General features: G+C 47.0%; 1 protein-coding gene across 1 annotated transcript in view; it reads right to left on the bottom strand.

The window, feature by feature from the left end:
* FTH1 (ferritin, heavy polypeptide 1) overlaps positions 1 to 532 on the bottom strand; it is a 3902-nt gene extending 3370 nt beyond the window's left edge. The window contains exons 1-2 of the mRNA XM_008588688.1: positions 426 to 532; positions 18 to 339 (exon numbers count right to left, since the gene is read on the bottom strand). Coding sequence (XP_008586910.1) covers positions 18 to 339; positions 426 to 532 — 429 coding nt within the window. The remainder of the gene's footprint in view (positions 1 to 17; positions 340 to 425) is intronic.
* Positions 533 to 16121: the final 15589 nt, after the last annotated feature.

Raw genomic sequence — 16121 nt, 5'->3', positions numbered from 1 at the left:
TGGCGGTTGATGGCGGCCTCTGAGTCCTGGTGGTAGTTCTGGCGCACCTGCGAGGCGGTCACGGTCGTCGTGGCAGCGGCTGAGAAGAGGACGGGGCGGCGGCGGCGGCTGCGCTGCGCTGGAGCGGCGGCGGGGGCCTTGGGGCGATCCGAGGGCGCTGTGAAGAGGTGGCGGAGGGCTGGCTCTGAGCGGCCGGCCGGGGTGGGTGACGAGCGCCGGGTTCCGTCCAAGCACTGTTGAAGCAGGAAACCACGGCGACTCTCGGAGGAGAAGGAGGTCTGGCCCGAGGCCGCAGCGCTGCGTGGCCGGGCTTGGGTTGGCGAAAGGGCCGGGGAGTCCCTAGCGATGAGAGGAGGCGTCTCTTTGCCTCTAGGGCCCGTTTAGTGGGGTCGGAGGGCAGGTGTGAGGAGACATGGGGAGGCCACCTCGAAACTTCGTCTGCAGAAGCGTCCCGAGTCTTGAAACTTAGGGGGGCGTCGGGGTCATTCTGAAAATCCCCAACGCGCACCCAGAGGCTCTGGGCCAAGGGCATGTGGTTAAAAATCTGTGCAGGAGGGAAGCAGTTACCACACCCGAGGTAATTACCTCGTAATGCAAATTGGGAAAATGCAAGGTGGCAACGTGCGCCTTAGGTGGTCCACTGAGTCAGGAGCTGGGCTGAGAAGGGGCGGCTTTCAATTCCTCAGAGTTCAGGAAGGGAGCACGCAGGAGAAGAAGTGGGGGCCCACGGCCGGTTTCGGGTCTGTCCCGGCCCTTCTGACTCTGGCGACCGTGTCCGCCATTTGCTGAAAGCAAATGTGGATCCTTGTGCAGATTATACAACAAAGACTAGGCAGGTCGTGTTTCCCAAGAGACAGAGAGGGGACCGTCTTCTCCGAGGGAGTCATGGGGGTGAGCCACCTAGGGTTCTGAGAAAATCGCTGGTGATGCTTAAAACTCAAAGATAGATCTCTGGGTTAAAAAGAAAGGAGAAGTGACTTGGATCTGGAGACGCAGTCACAGGTGGCCCTATGGGGCCCTAGAGGGGTAGGGCTACTGTGAGTGGCTTGCAGCTGTGCCCCAGGCACAGAGTAGGTATGAATTCTTGGGTGGCAGAGCTGAAGCTAGGTCTCTGCTCCTAGCTAGGCCCTGTCCACTATTTTCAGTCAGGTCTTCTGACACATAGGTGTGTCAGTCAGGTGGGAGACCTATCAAGACCCTTTTCAGGATACTCCAAAGCATGCGACCGGAAGCTGGACTTGCAAATTATTTTTTAAAAAAGCAACTCTACTGAAATATTAAAAAAATGGCCGATGGGGGCCGGCCCTTGGCTCACTTGGGAGAGTGCGGCGCTGGTAGTGCCGAGGCCGTGGGTTCGGATCCTATATAGGGATGGCCGGTGCACTCGCTGGCTGAGCGTGGTGCGGACAACACCGTGCCGAGGGTCGCGATCCCCTTACCGGTCAAAAAAAATGGCTGATGGAATTGTGGCAGTCTCTCTTTTTGGGTCTTTATTAATTTCACAAGGAACATATTTTACTTTCAGGAAAAATATCTTAGTGGTTGTAGAGCTACAATAAAGTAAGCAGAAGGATACTGCTGTACATGGGGTGCCTTAAACTGCCTGGGAGAGGAGGTCAGGGAATGTTTTCCTGAGAAAGTGATACTTGAGCTAAGTTTGAAGAAAAAGCTAAAAGGAAGGTGAAGTGAAGAAGGGAGATGGGGAAAAAAATTCCAAGCAGAGGGAACAGCATATGCGAAGGTGAAGGTGTGGAGACACATGGCCTGTTCATGGTACCTTAAGAAAGTCCATTGGCCTGGAAAGTAGAGTGCATGTTGGGCAATGCTGGAAGGGTGGAGTATAGGGGCAAGGTCCCTTTTTGTGTGCCACAAAAAGTGGTTAAACATTAATCCAAGAAAAAACATGGACACACCGCAGTTTTGTTTTCAGAAGCCTTATGCTGAACCAACAAAAAACTGTTAGGATAAGAATCCAGCAAAGTCACCATTATAGGGTGCAAAGCTTTCTGTTCTAATGAAGGTAAAAAAATGAATGAAAGAAAAAAAAAATTTCACTTACATTGGCAACAAAAGCTTAAAGTATCTAGGAATGAAGCTGACAAGAAATGTATGAGGAAAACTATAAATGCTTACTACTGGACCCCCCCCCCCCAAAAAAAAAAGAACCAAAAAAAGAAAAAACAAAACTCATGAAAATCAAGAGACACCATGTTCCTAAAAGGCCAGCCTCTGTTTTGTAAAGGTGTTAATTCTCCCTGAATAAACCTATAAATTCAACGCAATTTCCATAAAATGCACTGTTTTAGGGGGAACTTGACAACGTGATTCTAAAGGTTATTTGGAAGAGTGAGTGTGTAGAATGGCTGATAAACATTTGGAGGAAAAAAAGATTGTCAGGGTAGATTTGCCTTTTCTGCTATAAAAGAAAAGTACAATAAAGTACATAAGCAGTGTGGTACTGGCACAGGATGAGATGCTAGATCGAAGCAACAAAATCATCCGATCCAGATATGTATGAGAATTTGGTATTCACTCAAGTGGTGTTTCAAATTAGGGGAGAGGCAGAAAGAATGGGTTCAACACTGTTGAAATAATTGACAGTCATATAGAAAATATGACTCACTCTTGTATTTAAAAATACATTCTGGATGTATTAAAAGTCCAAGCCTTAAAAAAAAAACAAAACCTATAAAGTTTCGAGAAGGATGTATGAGTCTTTGTATAGAAGATTATCTTTTGTAATTTGGGGGTGGGAGTATTCTTCTGAGGCTGTTGGAAGCCATAACAGGACAGTTGGCAGGTTTGACAACTTACAAATGAAAAGCTGTGAGATGGAAGATGTCATAAACCAAGTTAAAATAGAAATGACAAATTAGGTTGATGATATTTGTAGCTCATATAAATGAGGAAGATTAATAACCATACTATATCTAGTTTATATGTATAATTATATATTTTATAAGATCTTTTTGATGGTCTTCCTGCTCCGGTAGATTGGAAACTGCTGGAAGGCAGGCATTATTTCTGTCTTTGTCCCTGCACTTCCTGTACTCCAGCATTTTGCAATATGCTTGTTCCGTAGGGCTCAGTATTTGTTGCATGAACACACAGATGCATGATTGGATGTGGGGGATGGATTAAAGTCAGGCAGGAGGGCTGGCAGTGGAGAGGCAACAGCCTAAGTTGTCAGTGAGCAGAGGAGACACAAAGCAGATTTGAGATATATGAAGACAGAACAGGATAAGGTGGCTGATTGGGTAGGGTGGGGGTTGGGAGGTGAGGAGTGGGTAAAAGAGGTCCCCCAGCTTTCTGGCCTGGGCAGCTGCTGTCATTCACTGAGCCAGGGAGCACAGGAGGAAATGCAGGTTTGGGGGAAGGCTGTTGGGAAGGTCAGCTTGTTTTGATTTTTTTGTTTTGTTTGTTTGTTTGCTTATTTTTCTCCAGCTTGGTTTTGGACTGGATGTGCTAAGTTCCAGCGCCACAGTTTCAGGTGGACCGAGTCAGCGTAATGTTGAGCCCACTGGAAGGAAGTCGGTCTACTGCAGAAGTAGGTTTCACGAAATCAGTATTGGCTCTGTGCCTGGTTAAACACGTATGTAGCTGCAGTGAACATCACAGCAGAGCAGGGACAGCTTGTGCTGTGTCACAGGGGAGGCTGCCCGGAAAGAATGGAAGGGAAATCTTCTGTTGGGATGTGTGTTCATGTTGTATGATTTGCGTGGGCCCGGTCCCCACCTTCTGGGAGCGCCGGGTGTCAGAGCTGCCATCTCCAAGCCTTCTAAATTCTTCCGAAGCTACTGCTTGGTCTTTGGACCTTTGTCGATCTGGATTCCGCCTCCTCCCTCCGACCCAACTCCTCGTGACTTTGAGGAGGCGGGGAGTTTGGCTCGCCTCTTGGGACAAAGCCTCCCAGGGCCAGGAGCGGAGGGAGGGACCGCAGGCGAGAGAACAGCCAGGCAGTTGTTTCTGGAGGATACAGCTCATCCCAGAGCAGGAGCGAGCAGAGGTGGGGACTGTGGTAAAGGGCTGCCCCACTGTGACTCAGCACTCTGGTGGTCCAGGGGGTTGGGCTTAGGCTCCAAAAGTGCTGTGTCATGGAGGAGAAGGGAAAGTCCAAAGACTTGGAGAGCTGTGGCTTCACTATGGGGAGAGCGAGGGAGAGTGACCCTGTCCGATTGCCTACTGGGACAAAGACCAGAGGCTGCACCAGGAACAAAGGGGTCTAGATCACCCAGCCAGGCCTTGGATGGTGTTTTTTGCTGGAAAGGGGGGGGGGGGTACGTGACTTTTCTTACGTTCCTCAGTGCCTTCCTGCCTCAAGGCGTGTTCTCAACAGATGTTGGGTCTCTCCCTTCTAGGGGTTGTTGCTCTGCAGTCACAGTTTAGGATTCTGCAGCTAGGAAATCATAGAGTACTAAGGCGTGGAAGGGACTTTAGAGTTTCCAGATCACAGTGTTTTACAGATAAGGAGGTGAGGTCCAAAGAAGGAGAGGCTTGCCCAAAGCCAGTCACTGGCGGAAACACACACTGAAGTCACACAGGTTACATCATGGAACACGGCGTGGCATTAGAAACAATAAGTGTGCTGCTGGAAAGTGTATGTGAGATAACGTTAGGTGAAAAAGCAGAGCCCCAAATAGTTCCCGCAAGCTGATTACATGAGGAAAATGGCAGGGCTGGAAACATCAATAAGGATTGGGAGAGAATAGGTCAAGTGATGTTTTAACTGAAGAGCTAATTGTTTTAAATGTATGGGATTCCCCCTGAAGTGAAGTGTGCAGGAAATTAGAGTTCACAAATTCTGAGTTCAGAAACAATGCTAAGTCAGATTCGAGTACATTTCTGGATGATGCAACCATGGTTCAGAGAGCTTGTCCTTAAATCATTTCTTGAAAGAACATACAGCCATAGAGACTTAAAGTACTCAGAATCCCCCTCTTCCAGAAGGTCAGGAACCACAATTTTGAATGTTAGAAGACTGCTAAAGGAAGGCCCTTTTTAAAAAAGGAACCCCCAGATTCCGCCGCGGGGAGCCCAGCACTCCACACTTCTGCCAGAGACCTTATCATGACTTGGGGCCTGGGCTATTTGTTTGCTCATTTTCCTGCTGGACTTTGAGCTCCTTTTTTTTTCTGTGTCCCCAGAACTTATGGCAGCCCAGGGGTGCTTCCAGTTCTAGCAGTCTGCAGCTCTATACCTCTTCTCTGGAATTGTCATGCCCAGTGGAATGTCTGGACTCTTCCTTTGGACCACCAGCCCTTGGAAGTCAAAGATTTTTGTCTTTGATAGTCCCCTGCTGTACCCTTCTTATGATCCTCTGGGTTTCTGCCCACACCCTAGAAGCTTCAGAGAGGTCACCTGGCCTTTCTGAACTTTGAATCCTGTATTTATTTACAGTATCTGGAGCCCGCCTTTCCCCATGCTACCTTGAATGCCCTCCCTCCCTTTGGTACCCTCTTCACGGCAGTTCACGTTGCACACCATCAGCTGGTACCCACTATACAGCATGCCCACATCACCCCGTCTGGGCTCAGTGTGTCCACCCTGGCCAAATCAGTGGAGGCCCAGCTCAGCGCAGGTGGCAGGTGGGGACCAACAGCCAGCAGCCTTGGAGGGGATGGAAAGAGAAAAGAGACTTGCATGCCTGGGCAGCCAGGGGCTGGGGGTGCTTCCTTATGAAAGTGGGGACTCATGTCTTCTTCGGCCTTCCATGGTGTGGACACTCTCTTACTTTGCCTACACTCGGGCAGGCTGAGCAAAAGCAGTCCCTGGAATGCAGGTGAAGGTCGAGTAGCTGGGGGAGAAGACTTGAGCTAGAGATCCAGCTACACAGAGTCTGGGGATGGGCGATCTCTGAGTCTCTTGTGGTGGGGTGTAGGGGTAGGGGACAAGACACAGAGGCTGTTTAAGAATCTGAGAGGTTGGCAGCCCAGGGCAGAGAGGAGGTGGAAGTAAAGGGAAGCTTGGGACTGACCAAGCTGGGAGGCTGCAGGAGGAGGCAGCTGCACTGAGTGGCCAGGTGACTTCCTGCCTCCAGTGAAGGTCCCTTAGGTGCAATCCCGCAAGCTAGCCTGTTTGGGCCACCAGATGCAGGCCTGCTGGTCAGCAGAGGGGAGTCCTGAGTGTCCTGAGAGAGGGTCAGGATGCACAGGATCTCATGGAAGAGGTCTCAATCAACCTGTGGCTGCTCCCAGTGTCTCAGGCTCCTTGTTTCCTGCCTGTACTACCTCCTGCAGCCTCACCCTCTCTAACTTGTCTCTTTTCTGTCTCTTTTCAGCATTATGAAATGCAAAGGTAAGCGTTTCACTTCTAGATTAAAACCCCCGAGGCCTCTGATCCAGCCTAACAGTGTTCCCCTGACACCTCTGGACATGGCACCACTGATCATTCTGCCCAGGATGCCTACCCCTGATTTTTCTGCCTGAAAAACTACCCAGCCATCAACACCCAGCTCAAATATCCTCCCTGAGGCTTCCCATGCTCCCCTGCAGGGTGGAGAGTTTCCATTCTTTGTGCTGTCCAGCACTCTGAGCAAGCCTCCACGCTCCCCTCCTGCAGTGACCTATTATGTAGCTACCGCTCCACTCGAAGGGGAGCCCCTGCCCCATTCATCTGGGCAATGCCTTCCCCTTCCCCACCTCAGGACCCAGCAAAGCACTGGTTCACAGACTACCGAGAAATATGGGTTGGATTTAACTTGGACTCAGCTCCTACCCCAGCTCTTACTCACTTTTCCTGTTATTGAGGAACAGGCTGCCCCTGACCTCTTGCCTCAAGGTTTGGATTTTCCATCTTTACTTAGGGAAGACTAGCCCTTTCTACCTCCCACATGGAATGTGCAGATAATAGTGAATCTTTCTGGGGTTTGAGGATTATTTCCCAGCAGAAACCCAAGGACGCTCACTGCAAAGCAGTGGGGCCTGGGACCAGCTAGCCATGGTCATGGGCTCCACTGCTCTGAGGACCAGTTGCCTCTGTCTACTCTTGTAGCCATAGAGTGTTTCCTCAACTGGGGGAATTTGTGGGCTATAACATGAGAGCAGGGGAAGAAATAAAGAAGGATTAGTGTAAGAGAAGCTCACTATTATGAAACAATGCCATGTGCCTCCAGGTTCTTGAAGTGGTTGTTGTTCCATAAACAATGAACATAATGTGTCAGAGAGCTCACAAAAAAGCAAGTTGACATGTTTGTGGCTGAAACTGACAGCACCTCTGGGGAGGAGGTAGGGCAGGTAGCCTGTGCTGAGTCTCCTTCTTTCAAAGGAGGACGCTAGAGCTCAGAGAGGTTAAGTGACTGCTTTGCCTAAGATTGCGCAGCTGGTGACAGAGCTCTGACTGGAACCCAGATGCTAATTGTGGAGCAATTTCCCAAATCTGATGCCCTGACGCAGCCATGCCAGCAATTTTGAAACTCAGCACAGTATGTGCCCCTTGGTCACGAGGCATGGAGGAAGATCCTTGAGATCCCAGTTGCCTGGAAACTTCTGAAATATCCCTGTAGGAGAAGTTCCTGCAGCCCTGAATCCCAGGCAAAGGTGAGTCAGCACCCACCTTTGACCAGCAGAGGCACCTGCCAGGATGGTTGGCACTCTCAAAGTAGTCGCTGAGATTCCACCAGTAGCAAAGCTGTAATGGGTGACTTTCAAAACTGATAGGCTGATTTGATAGTAACTGGAGTCCTTTTGCTTGGTGGGGTCTTATCGTTTTTCAGAAGATATGGGGATCCCATGGCAAGGCCCAGATTGTAGACTTGGTCTTGAGTTGTCTCCTGAGCTTGGTGCTGGTCGCTGGCAGGCCCAGGAGATACCTGGGTGGCCTGGGGACTGTTGGTTGTTCAGTGGCATCCCTGAGCAGAGCGGCTGGGCCTGGGCCCATGCTTGAGACCTCAGGGTACTTCTGGAGCATACTATTTGTTTTTTTGTTTGTTTTTCTTTTTTGTTTTGGCAGCTGACCAGTTTGGGGATCTGGACCTTTGACCTTGGTGCTATCAGCGGCATGCTTTAACCAACTGGGCTAACCGGCCAGGGACCAGGGCTGGCTCCTCAGGCCTCCAGCGCTCCCCAGGGCCTGGGTGCCTTTCCTAGGCCACAGGTGCCCACACCATATTAGGGAGCAGTGGGTCATGCCTCCAAAGGATCTCATGGTCCCTCATTCCCTTGTGGGATCTGAGAACCACACAGACTTTCCTGAAAGAGCCTTGGGGTCCCTGGAGCTGAAGATAATCACACATCTAGGAGCAGAGGATGACCCACTTCCGAATTGGGGCAGTATTGGGCTTGGCAGGGGTCTTCGCCCACCCTTAGCCTACTCTGTGGAGGACTCATCCCCTTTCTGGCAGAGCTTGTGGTCTGATGCTTAGGAGCCTGTCGGCCTGAGCCAGACTTCCCCGCAAGGGAAGGGGTCTTACATATTATTACCTCTCCCATCTCTTTGTTCCCTACCGTGTGATGATATTCTAACCCCCTGTGGAACATCCCTGACTTCTGTAATGCTTTGGAATCATCGTTTGGAACTAATTAGCTATAATTTTTTTCCTACCCGCTTACCTGTCCCGCTGTCCTTTCAATAGTATGGGTGTGTGTGGGTGTGCATGTGTAGTGGCAGGAGTCCAGATATTTTGCTTTTTTCTGGAATTGATGATTTCTCCAGATACATACCTACTTCCCAACGTCGACCACCCTTCTGAATACTAGATCCAGATTTTCCTCTGGGGAATATTTCCTCCCCTCCAACCCCTGCCATGTGCTGTCATGAGAACTGCCTCCATCCCCAGATTCAGAGGCAGACATGTGTTCTATGACTTGAAATACATATTTCAGTCAACTTACCCTTTAAATCATCTAAATGGCAGCTAATTCCTGCATGGATCACAGAATTTTCAAGCTAGAAAGGAGCCTTTGAGACTTTCTAATCTACTACATTCATTACATTCATTTCAGTCACTCAATTAGCATTTAAAATGCCAGCTCTGTGCCAGGCCCTGGACTAGTTAAAGGAACTGAGGCTCAGAGAGGGAAGGGGACCAGTCCAGGATTACACAGAAGGTTAGTGGCCTAGCCAAGGACCAGAACCCCGACCTTCTGACCCCCAAGCCAGCCTTCTTTCATTATATTCCTCTGCTTCGTGAGATTAAATTCTGGTGGCATGTTTACATGGGGTTGTGTAAGCATGAAAAAGCATGGGGCCTCTATGCCGAGCTTTTCTCATTGGTTTCCTGGACAAGGCAGAGGTGGTGAAGGATATAGAGAAAGGGAGAGAGGAGGAAGGAGAAAGAGAGGTAAGAAAGAAGGCGTCAAAAATAAAAACAACATGTATGAAAAATTTAGCACACACACTCACATACACGAAAATTACACACACACGCAAGTTGCCTTGCGTATGTGGAGAATGACTGGAAGGGAACAACTGAATATTTAAGCTGTTCACTCAACAAATATCTATGGAGTGAGTGGCCCGAGTCCCCTGGGTCAGGCCATGGAGACACAGGGACGAATAAGACTCTGTGTCTGCTTTCAGGAGCTCGCAGCCTTGTCCGACACATTTCCTGGAAGTGTCTTTTGTAGTCACCTTGTCGGCCACACCTCCTTGTTGTCAAGGCTGCACTGGCATTCACCTCTCCCCTGGCACCCCACAGCAAGCAAACAGCAATTAGCAGCCACCAGTGGGGCGTGATGAAGCACTGTCCAGAACTGATCAGAACCGATTGCCCTGTGCCTCTAAACAGGAGTCAGACTCAAGGAAGTGGGAGCTGGGACCAAAGCCACGAGGGCCTCACCCCTCACCCCTGACCCAACCTACACTGGCTTAAACAGCAAAGGGGATCACTGGCTTGTGTAGCTGAGAAGTCCAGAGGAGGTGGATTTCAGGCATGGTTCCATCAGGGCTCTGGCCCCTTTTCTCTGTGATTCTCTTAGTTCTGCTGCCATCCGTGGGATTCATCCTCAGGCTACCTTCCAGAAGCATTCAGGGCTGCAGGCCTCCTTCCTCCAGGAGAAAGTTAGATGTTCCCCTGTCCACCCCCCGCCCCATCTTACAAGCATTGTAAAAAGCTTTTGAGCTTTGTCTGACTGGGTCTCACTGGAGCCAATACTGTCTCTTGGTGTGTCTCATGCTACATGGCTGTTTAAACAAAGCAAGGAAAGGGAGTTGTATTAGTCTGTTTTGTGTTACTATAACAGAAATACCTGAAACTGGTAAGTTATTAAGAATGGAGGTTTATTTGGTTTACAGTTCTGGGACAGCTGCATCTGGCATGGGCCTCAGGCTGCTTCTACTAATGGTAGGAAGTGGCAGGCAGCTGGTTGTGGGTACAAGCAGATCACATGGCGAGAGGAGGCAAGAGCGAGAGAAAGTGGAGGTGCTGGGGTCTATTAAACAGCCAGCTCTCGCGGGAACTAATAGAGCGAGAACTCACTCACTAATCCCCCCACCCCTGGGGAGAGCATTAATCCATTCATGAGGGATCCACCCCCATGACCAAATCTGTTTCCAACACTGCCACGTTGGGGATCAAATTTCCACATGAATTTTGGAGGGGACAACACATCCAAACTCCGTCAGGAGTTGATAAGCACCTCTAAGTGCATTTGGGCTCCAGAGCTCACTGGAGACAGAAGGAGTTTCTGCCAAGTGCTCTCTGCTCTGACTTGCTGGTATCTGATTTTACCAAATAATACAGTGATCCCAGCCAGCATTAGCTGGGACACCCGGGCCTGCACCCTTCAGAGTTCAGTACTGTATGTGGGTCTGTGCGCTCAGATTTTGGAGGCTCACATCAGGACTATTAGGCCTCATGGCTAGCTTAACATCAGCACAGCCAGCTTAAGCAACTTTCCTCCCTTCTCCCCCTCCTCTTCCCTTTTCTGCTCTGGGAACCGGGCAGCGAAATTCCTCTCCTGGGACGGGGTAAACATGACTGTTATCAACAAAGGAACGTCTCCTGGGCTGCTGTAGCGGGCTTTGGGCGGGAGTGCTTTACACTGATATAGTAATGACGCTGATTAGAAGCCTACGCCCTAACTGACCAGATATTAGCAGACTACAAGGGCTGTTTCACCTTGCATACTACTGAGTTTGAAGTTGCCCATTACTCTGCCAGAACCCTCAAAGGCTTATAAACCCCTGCTTTCCTTTGTTTGGGGGAATTGATCTGGCTCAGTCTCCCCTCCATGTTAGTGGAGTAAAGCTTTTTGGCTGAAATAGTGCCTGGTTTGGGTCTCTCTCTCTCTCTCCCTTTTCTCCATCTCGCTGACCCTAACAAGGGCAAACGTATTAAAACGTGCTTACATCAATATAATCAAAAAATAATTTAAAGAGAGTTGAGCTCAATTGCAGTTGAGAGTTGAGTAGATGACAGCTTTACAGTTGGTAAACATTTACTTTTATACTTTTATTGATTTTGCTTTTTTTTGGGCAGCTGACCAGCATAGGGATCTGGACCCTTGACCTTGGTGTTACATAAGGCTGTGCTCTAACCAACTGAGCTAACCAGCCAGCCCTTAGTTTTGAATTTAGGAGGCAGTACATTTTCTTGGGCCCTTGCAAAGCTTACAGGCACGAGGCCCTGGCCTGCCTGTCATGCCTAATGAAGTAACCTGCCTGGTTGAAGCCCGTGATGGTGATTTGAGTGTGTGCCCCTGAGAGAATACCAGGCCTGGAGCCAGACCTGCAGAAGCTGGTCCCAGCTCTGCCATCAATTAGCTGAGTGACCTTGGGTAAATTGCCAGCCTCTCTGGGCCTCTGTGTGGTCACTTGTCAGTTGGAGATGACGATGCCTCTATTTCTTCCCTGTGCACTTCCCTGAAGGAGCATTCCTTCCAGCTGGGGAGACCAGAGAGGATTAACTGAGTCTTGCTATAGAGCCAAAAAAACCCCAATTTCTTTGGGATCCATTGGACATTGGTTGAGTACCCACTCTAGGCCAAGATCCCAGCCAGATTATGAAGAGGTGGAGATTGCTGAACCAGAGCTTCTGTGTTTACAGTGGCCCAGGCAGACAGACTTGGGATCAGCAGAGACTTGGGAAAAGAGCACAGTGGGATTCAGGTGAGCGGGCCGAGAGCCTGAGAGAGCCATGGAAGAGCCAAACAATGGAACTGCCGTTTCCTTGCAAAGGAAGGTGAAATGCCCAAACCAAGTCAGTCCAGCAACGGTCCAGAGAGAGTCCTAGGGGGTGCATGGGTGAGAGGGCTGGGGCTGCAGGTGCCTCTTTCAGCCCCAGTGAAGTGGCTCTCTTCTTTCTTGGATTTGCTAATTGCCTTCTCACAGCACATCCAGGCCCTGTGTGGCCCTGCCGCTGCAGCTGGGGACCGTATCCCCTTTGAAGCTCAGTCAGCCAGACCCCTTCTCTTCGGGCTGGTTAGCACAGGAAAGGTTAGGATAACCAGCCCAAGGCTTGGATCAGCCTCTCTAGCATAGGAACCACTTAATTAAAAAAAAATATTGATAAAAAACAGGTAATGTAAAATTATCTTCTTAATTTTAAGTGTACAGTACAGTATTATTAACTATCTGCTCTTTGTGTACAGTTCTCCAGAACTTTTTCATCTTGCATGACTGAAATGCTATACCCATTGAACAGAAACTCCCCACTTCCCCCTAGCCCCTGGCAACCACCGTTCTACTTTATGTCTCTGTGACTTTGATTCTTTTAGATACCTCCTATACGTGGAATCACACAGTATCCATCTTTTTGTGATTGACTTATTTCAATTAGAATAATGTCTTCAAGGTTCATCCATGTTGTACAGCATATGACAGGATTTCCTTTTTTAAAGACTGAATTATCTTTCATTATATGCATTTCCATTTTTACTTATCCATTCATTCATTAGTGGACATTTAGGTTGCTTCCACATCTTGGCTATTGCAGATAATGCTGCAATGAATATGGGAGTGCAGATATCTCCTTGAGATCCTGTTTTCAATTATTTTGTATATATGAGTATATTCGGAAGTAGGATTGTCGGATCATATTTTTATGTCGGTAGTTCTATTTTTAATTTTTTGAGGAACCTCCATATTGTTTTCCATAGTGGGTGCACCATTTTACAATCCCAACAGTCTGTAAGACTTCCAATTTTTCCATATCCTTGCTAACACTTGTTATTTTCTGGTTTCTTTTTTGATAGTAGCCATTTTAATGGGTGTGAGATGATATCTCATTGTGGTTTTAATTTGCATTTCCCTGGTGATTAGTGATGTTGAGAATCTTTTCATATGCCTATTGGCCATTTGCATATTTTCTTTAGAGAATGTCTATTCAAATTCTTAGCCCATTTTTTAATCAGGTTGCTTGTTGTAGGAGTTCTTTATATATTCTGGATATTAACCCCTTATCTGGTATACGATTTGTAAATATTTTCTGTCATTCCATAAGTTGCCTTTTTATTCTGTTGATTGTTTCCTTTTCTAAGTAGAAGTTTTGAAGTTTGATGTAGTCCCATTTGTCTATTTTTGCTTTTGTTACCTGTGCTTTTGGTGTCATATCCAAGAAATCATTGCCAATTAAGTTTTCCTCTATGCTTTCTTCTAGGAGTTTTATAGTTTCAGGTCTTACGTTTAGGTCTTTAATCCACTTTGAGTTGATTTCTGTATATTGTATAAGATAAGGATTCATCTTTATTCTTTTGCATGTGGATATCCAGTTTTTCCAATACCATTTGTTGAGGAGACAATCCTTTTCCCATTGTGTAGTCTTTTTATACAATGGGGAAAGGAAGATTTGACCATATACAAGAGGGGTTATTTTGGGGCTCTCTGTTCTATTGCATTGGTCTATACATCTGTCTTTATGACAGTACCATGCTGTTTTGATTACTATAGCTTTGTAATATATTTTGATATCAGGAGGTGTGTGGTTTCCAGCTTTGTTCTTTCTCAAGATTCTCTTGGTATTTGGAGTCCTTTGAAATTCCATATGAATTTTGGGATTTTTTTTTCTATTTGTACAAAAAACATCACCGGGGATTGCATTGAATTTATAGACTAATTTGAGTATTATGGACATTTAAACAATATTAGGTCTTTCAGTCCATGATCATGGGAGGTCTTTCCATTTGTTTGTGTCTTTAATTTTTTTCAGCAATGTTTTGTAGTATTCAGTGTTCAAGTCTTTTACTTCCTTGGTAAAAGAATCACTTAATTTTTAAAAACCATTTTATTATTGAGAATTTCTAAGAACTGCCAAAATAGAGAGAATGAATGGTCCAGTGAAATTTCATGTACCTTTATCCAACTTGAACAATTACCAGCCCATGACTATGACAACCTTTATTTAATCTACATCCTCATCCATGTCCCCTTTCCCACCCTGGATTATTTCGAAGCAGATCCCAGATATGCTATCATTCCTCCTGTTAATATTTCAATATATATCTCTAAAAGGGAATGATCCTGCTTTTGAAACACAACCACAGAAAACAATAATTTCTTAAAATTATCAGCTGTCCAGTCAATATTCACATTTCTGTATTGTCTTACAAATACCTTTAAAAAATGTGTTTGTTTGAATCAGGATCCAGAAAAGGTCCATGATTGGTTAATGTCTCTTTAGTTTCCTCTCTATTTCCTCCCACAGCCCTTCTCTCCACACTCTGGAGCTTGTTGACTTGTGGTGTTACATAACATGTTCCTCTGTCCTCTGAATTTCCAATAAATTAGTAGTTAAATATAGAAGCTTGATCAGATATTTTGGGCATATTTTTTGACAAAATTACTTTATAGGTGGTGTTTTGTTCCATCAGGAAGCACATAATGTCTGTTTATCTTTCTGCTTGTTAGAAGCTGTCGATCTATTAATATATTAGGATTTGCAAAATAGTGATATTCAAATCTATAATTCCTTCCTCAGTTATTATGTGGAATATTTCTGTATAGAGAAACTTCCCTTTATGAACTATTTGGTTACTCTGAAGAATAATTCTTAAGGAAAAGGCCAAATAATCCTTGATTATTCCCCCTTTATTTTCTCAATCATAAGTTAGTTTTCTAGTGTCCACCAAAGGTGATCAATGAGTTGTTTTTTTTTTTTTTCCTTTTTGTCTTTTTTTTTTCGTGACCGGCTACGGATCGCAACCCTCAGTGTCGCGCCCGTACCGGACCGGGACCGGCAATGGGATCGCAACCCTCGGTGTTGCGCCCGCACCTCGCTCAGCCAGTGAGCGGCCGGTCTGTATGTGGGATCCGAACCCTCGGCGGGAGCGCCGCTGCGCTCCCAAGCGGTGCACTGTAGCAGGGCGCCACCGGGCCGGCCCGATCAATGAGTTTTTTTTTTTTTTCCTTTTTGTCTTTTTTTTTTCGTGACCGGCTACGGATCGCAACCCTCAGTGTCGCGCCCGTACCGGACCGGGACCGGCAATGGGATCGCAACCCTCGGTGTTGCGCCCGCACCTCGCTCAGCCAGTGAGCGGCCGGTCTGTATGTGGGATCCGAACCCTCGGCGGGAGCGCCGCTGCGCTCCCAAGCGGTGCACTGTAGCAGTGCGCCACCGGGCCGGCCCGATCAATGAGTTTTTAAAATCATTTTAAACTCATGGATTTAAACATATTTGATGTGTTTCAGTTAATTGCAATTATTATCCTTATTGATTTTCAAATTGTCTCAATTTGGGTCCAGTGGCAGCCTGTTCACTTTGACCCCTGAGTCCTTTTGACCTCTATATTACAGATCTTGGATAAGTTTTTTGCTTTCTTGTATAAGCTGTTCCAAGCTTAAGCTCACTGTACTTTTGCTCCCACTTCCTGAATCTTGCAGTCAGCCATTTCTCCAAGGAGCCCTGGTTCCTTTTGGTGGGAAATGGTATTTAGAGGAGACCATCAGATACTAGAAGTGTCATTGTTTCTGTGTTGTCCAGTAATGCTACGCCTTTTCAGAGGACAGGGATAGGAAACCCCCCCACCTTAGGAAACCCCCACACCTTTTTTTTTAGTTTTTTAAGAAGAAATATGAGTTCATTCTGAGATTTTCAATTCAACAGAATTCTAAAGTTTTTGCTTAATCTTATAGATTTTACATCTGAATTATCTTTCTCCCATGCCCCAAATCTCAGTTTTCAAAGACAACTACAGAATTATTTATTTACATTTTTCTCTGCCACATATGGAGCAGTTTTGGTAACAATT

This window comes from Galeopterus variegatus, unplaced genomic scaffold (genome assembly GCF_000696425.1).
Source record: "Galeopterus variegatus unplaced genomic scaffold, G_variegatus-3.0.2 Scaffold4962, whole genome shotgun sequence".
Classification (NCBI taxonomy): Eukaryota; Metazoa; Chordata; class Mammalia; order Dermoptera; family Cynocephalidae; genus Galeopterus; species Galeopterus variegatus.
The sequence above is the reverse complement of the archived record's forward strand: the minus strand, read 5'-3'. Positions and strand labels throughout refer to the sequence as shown.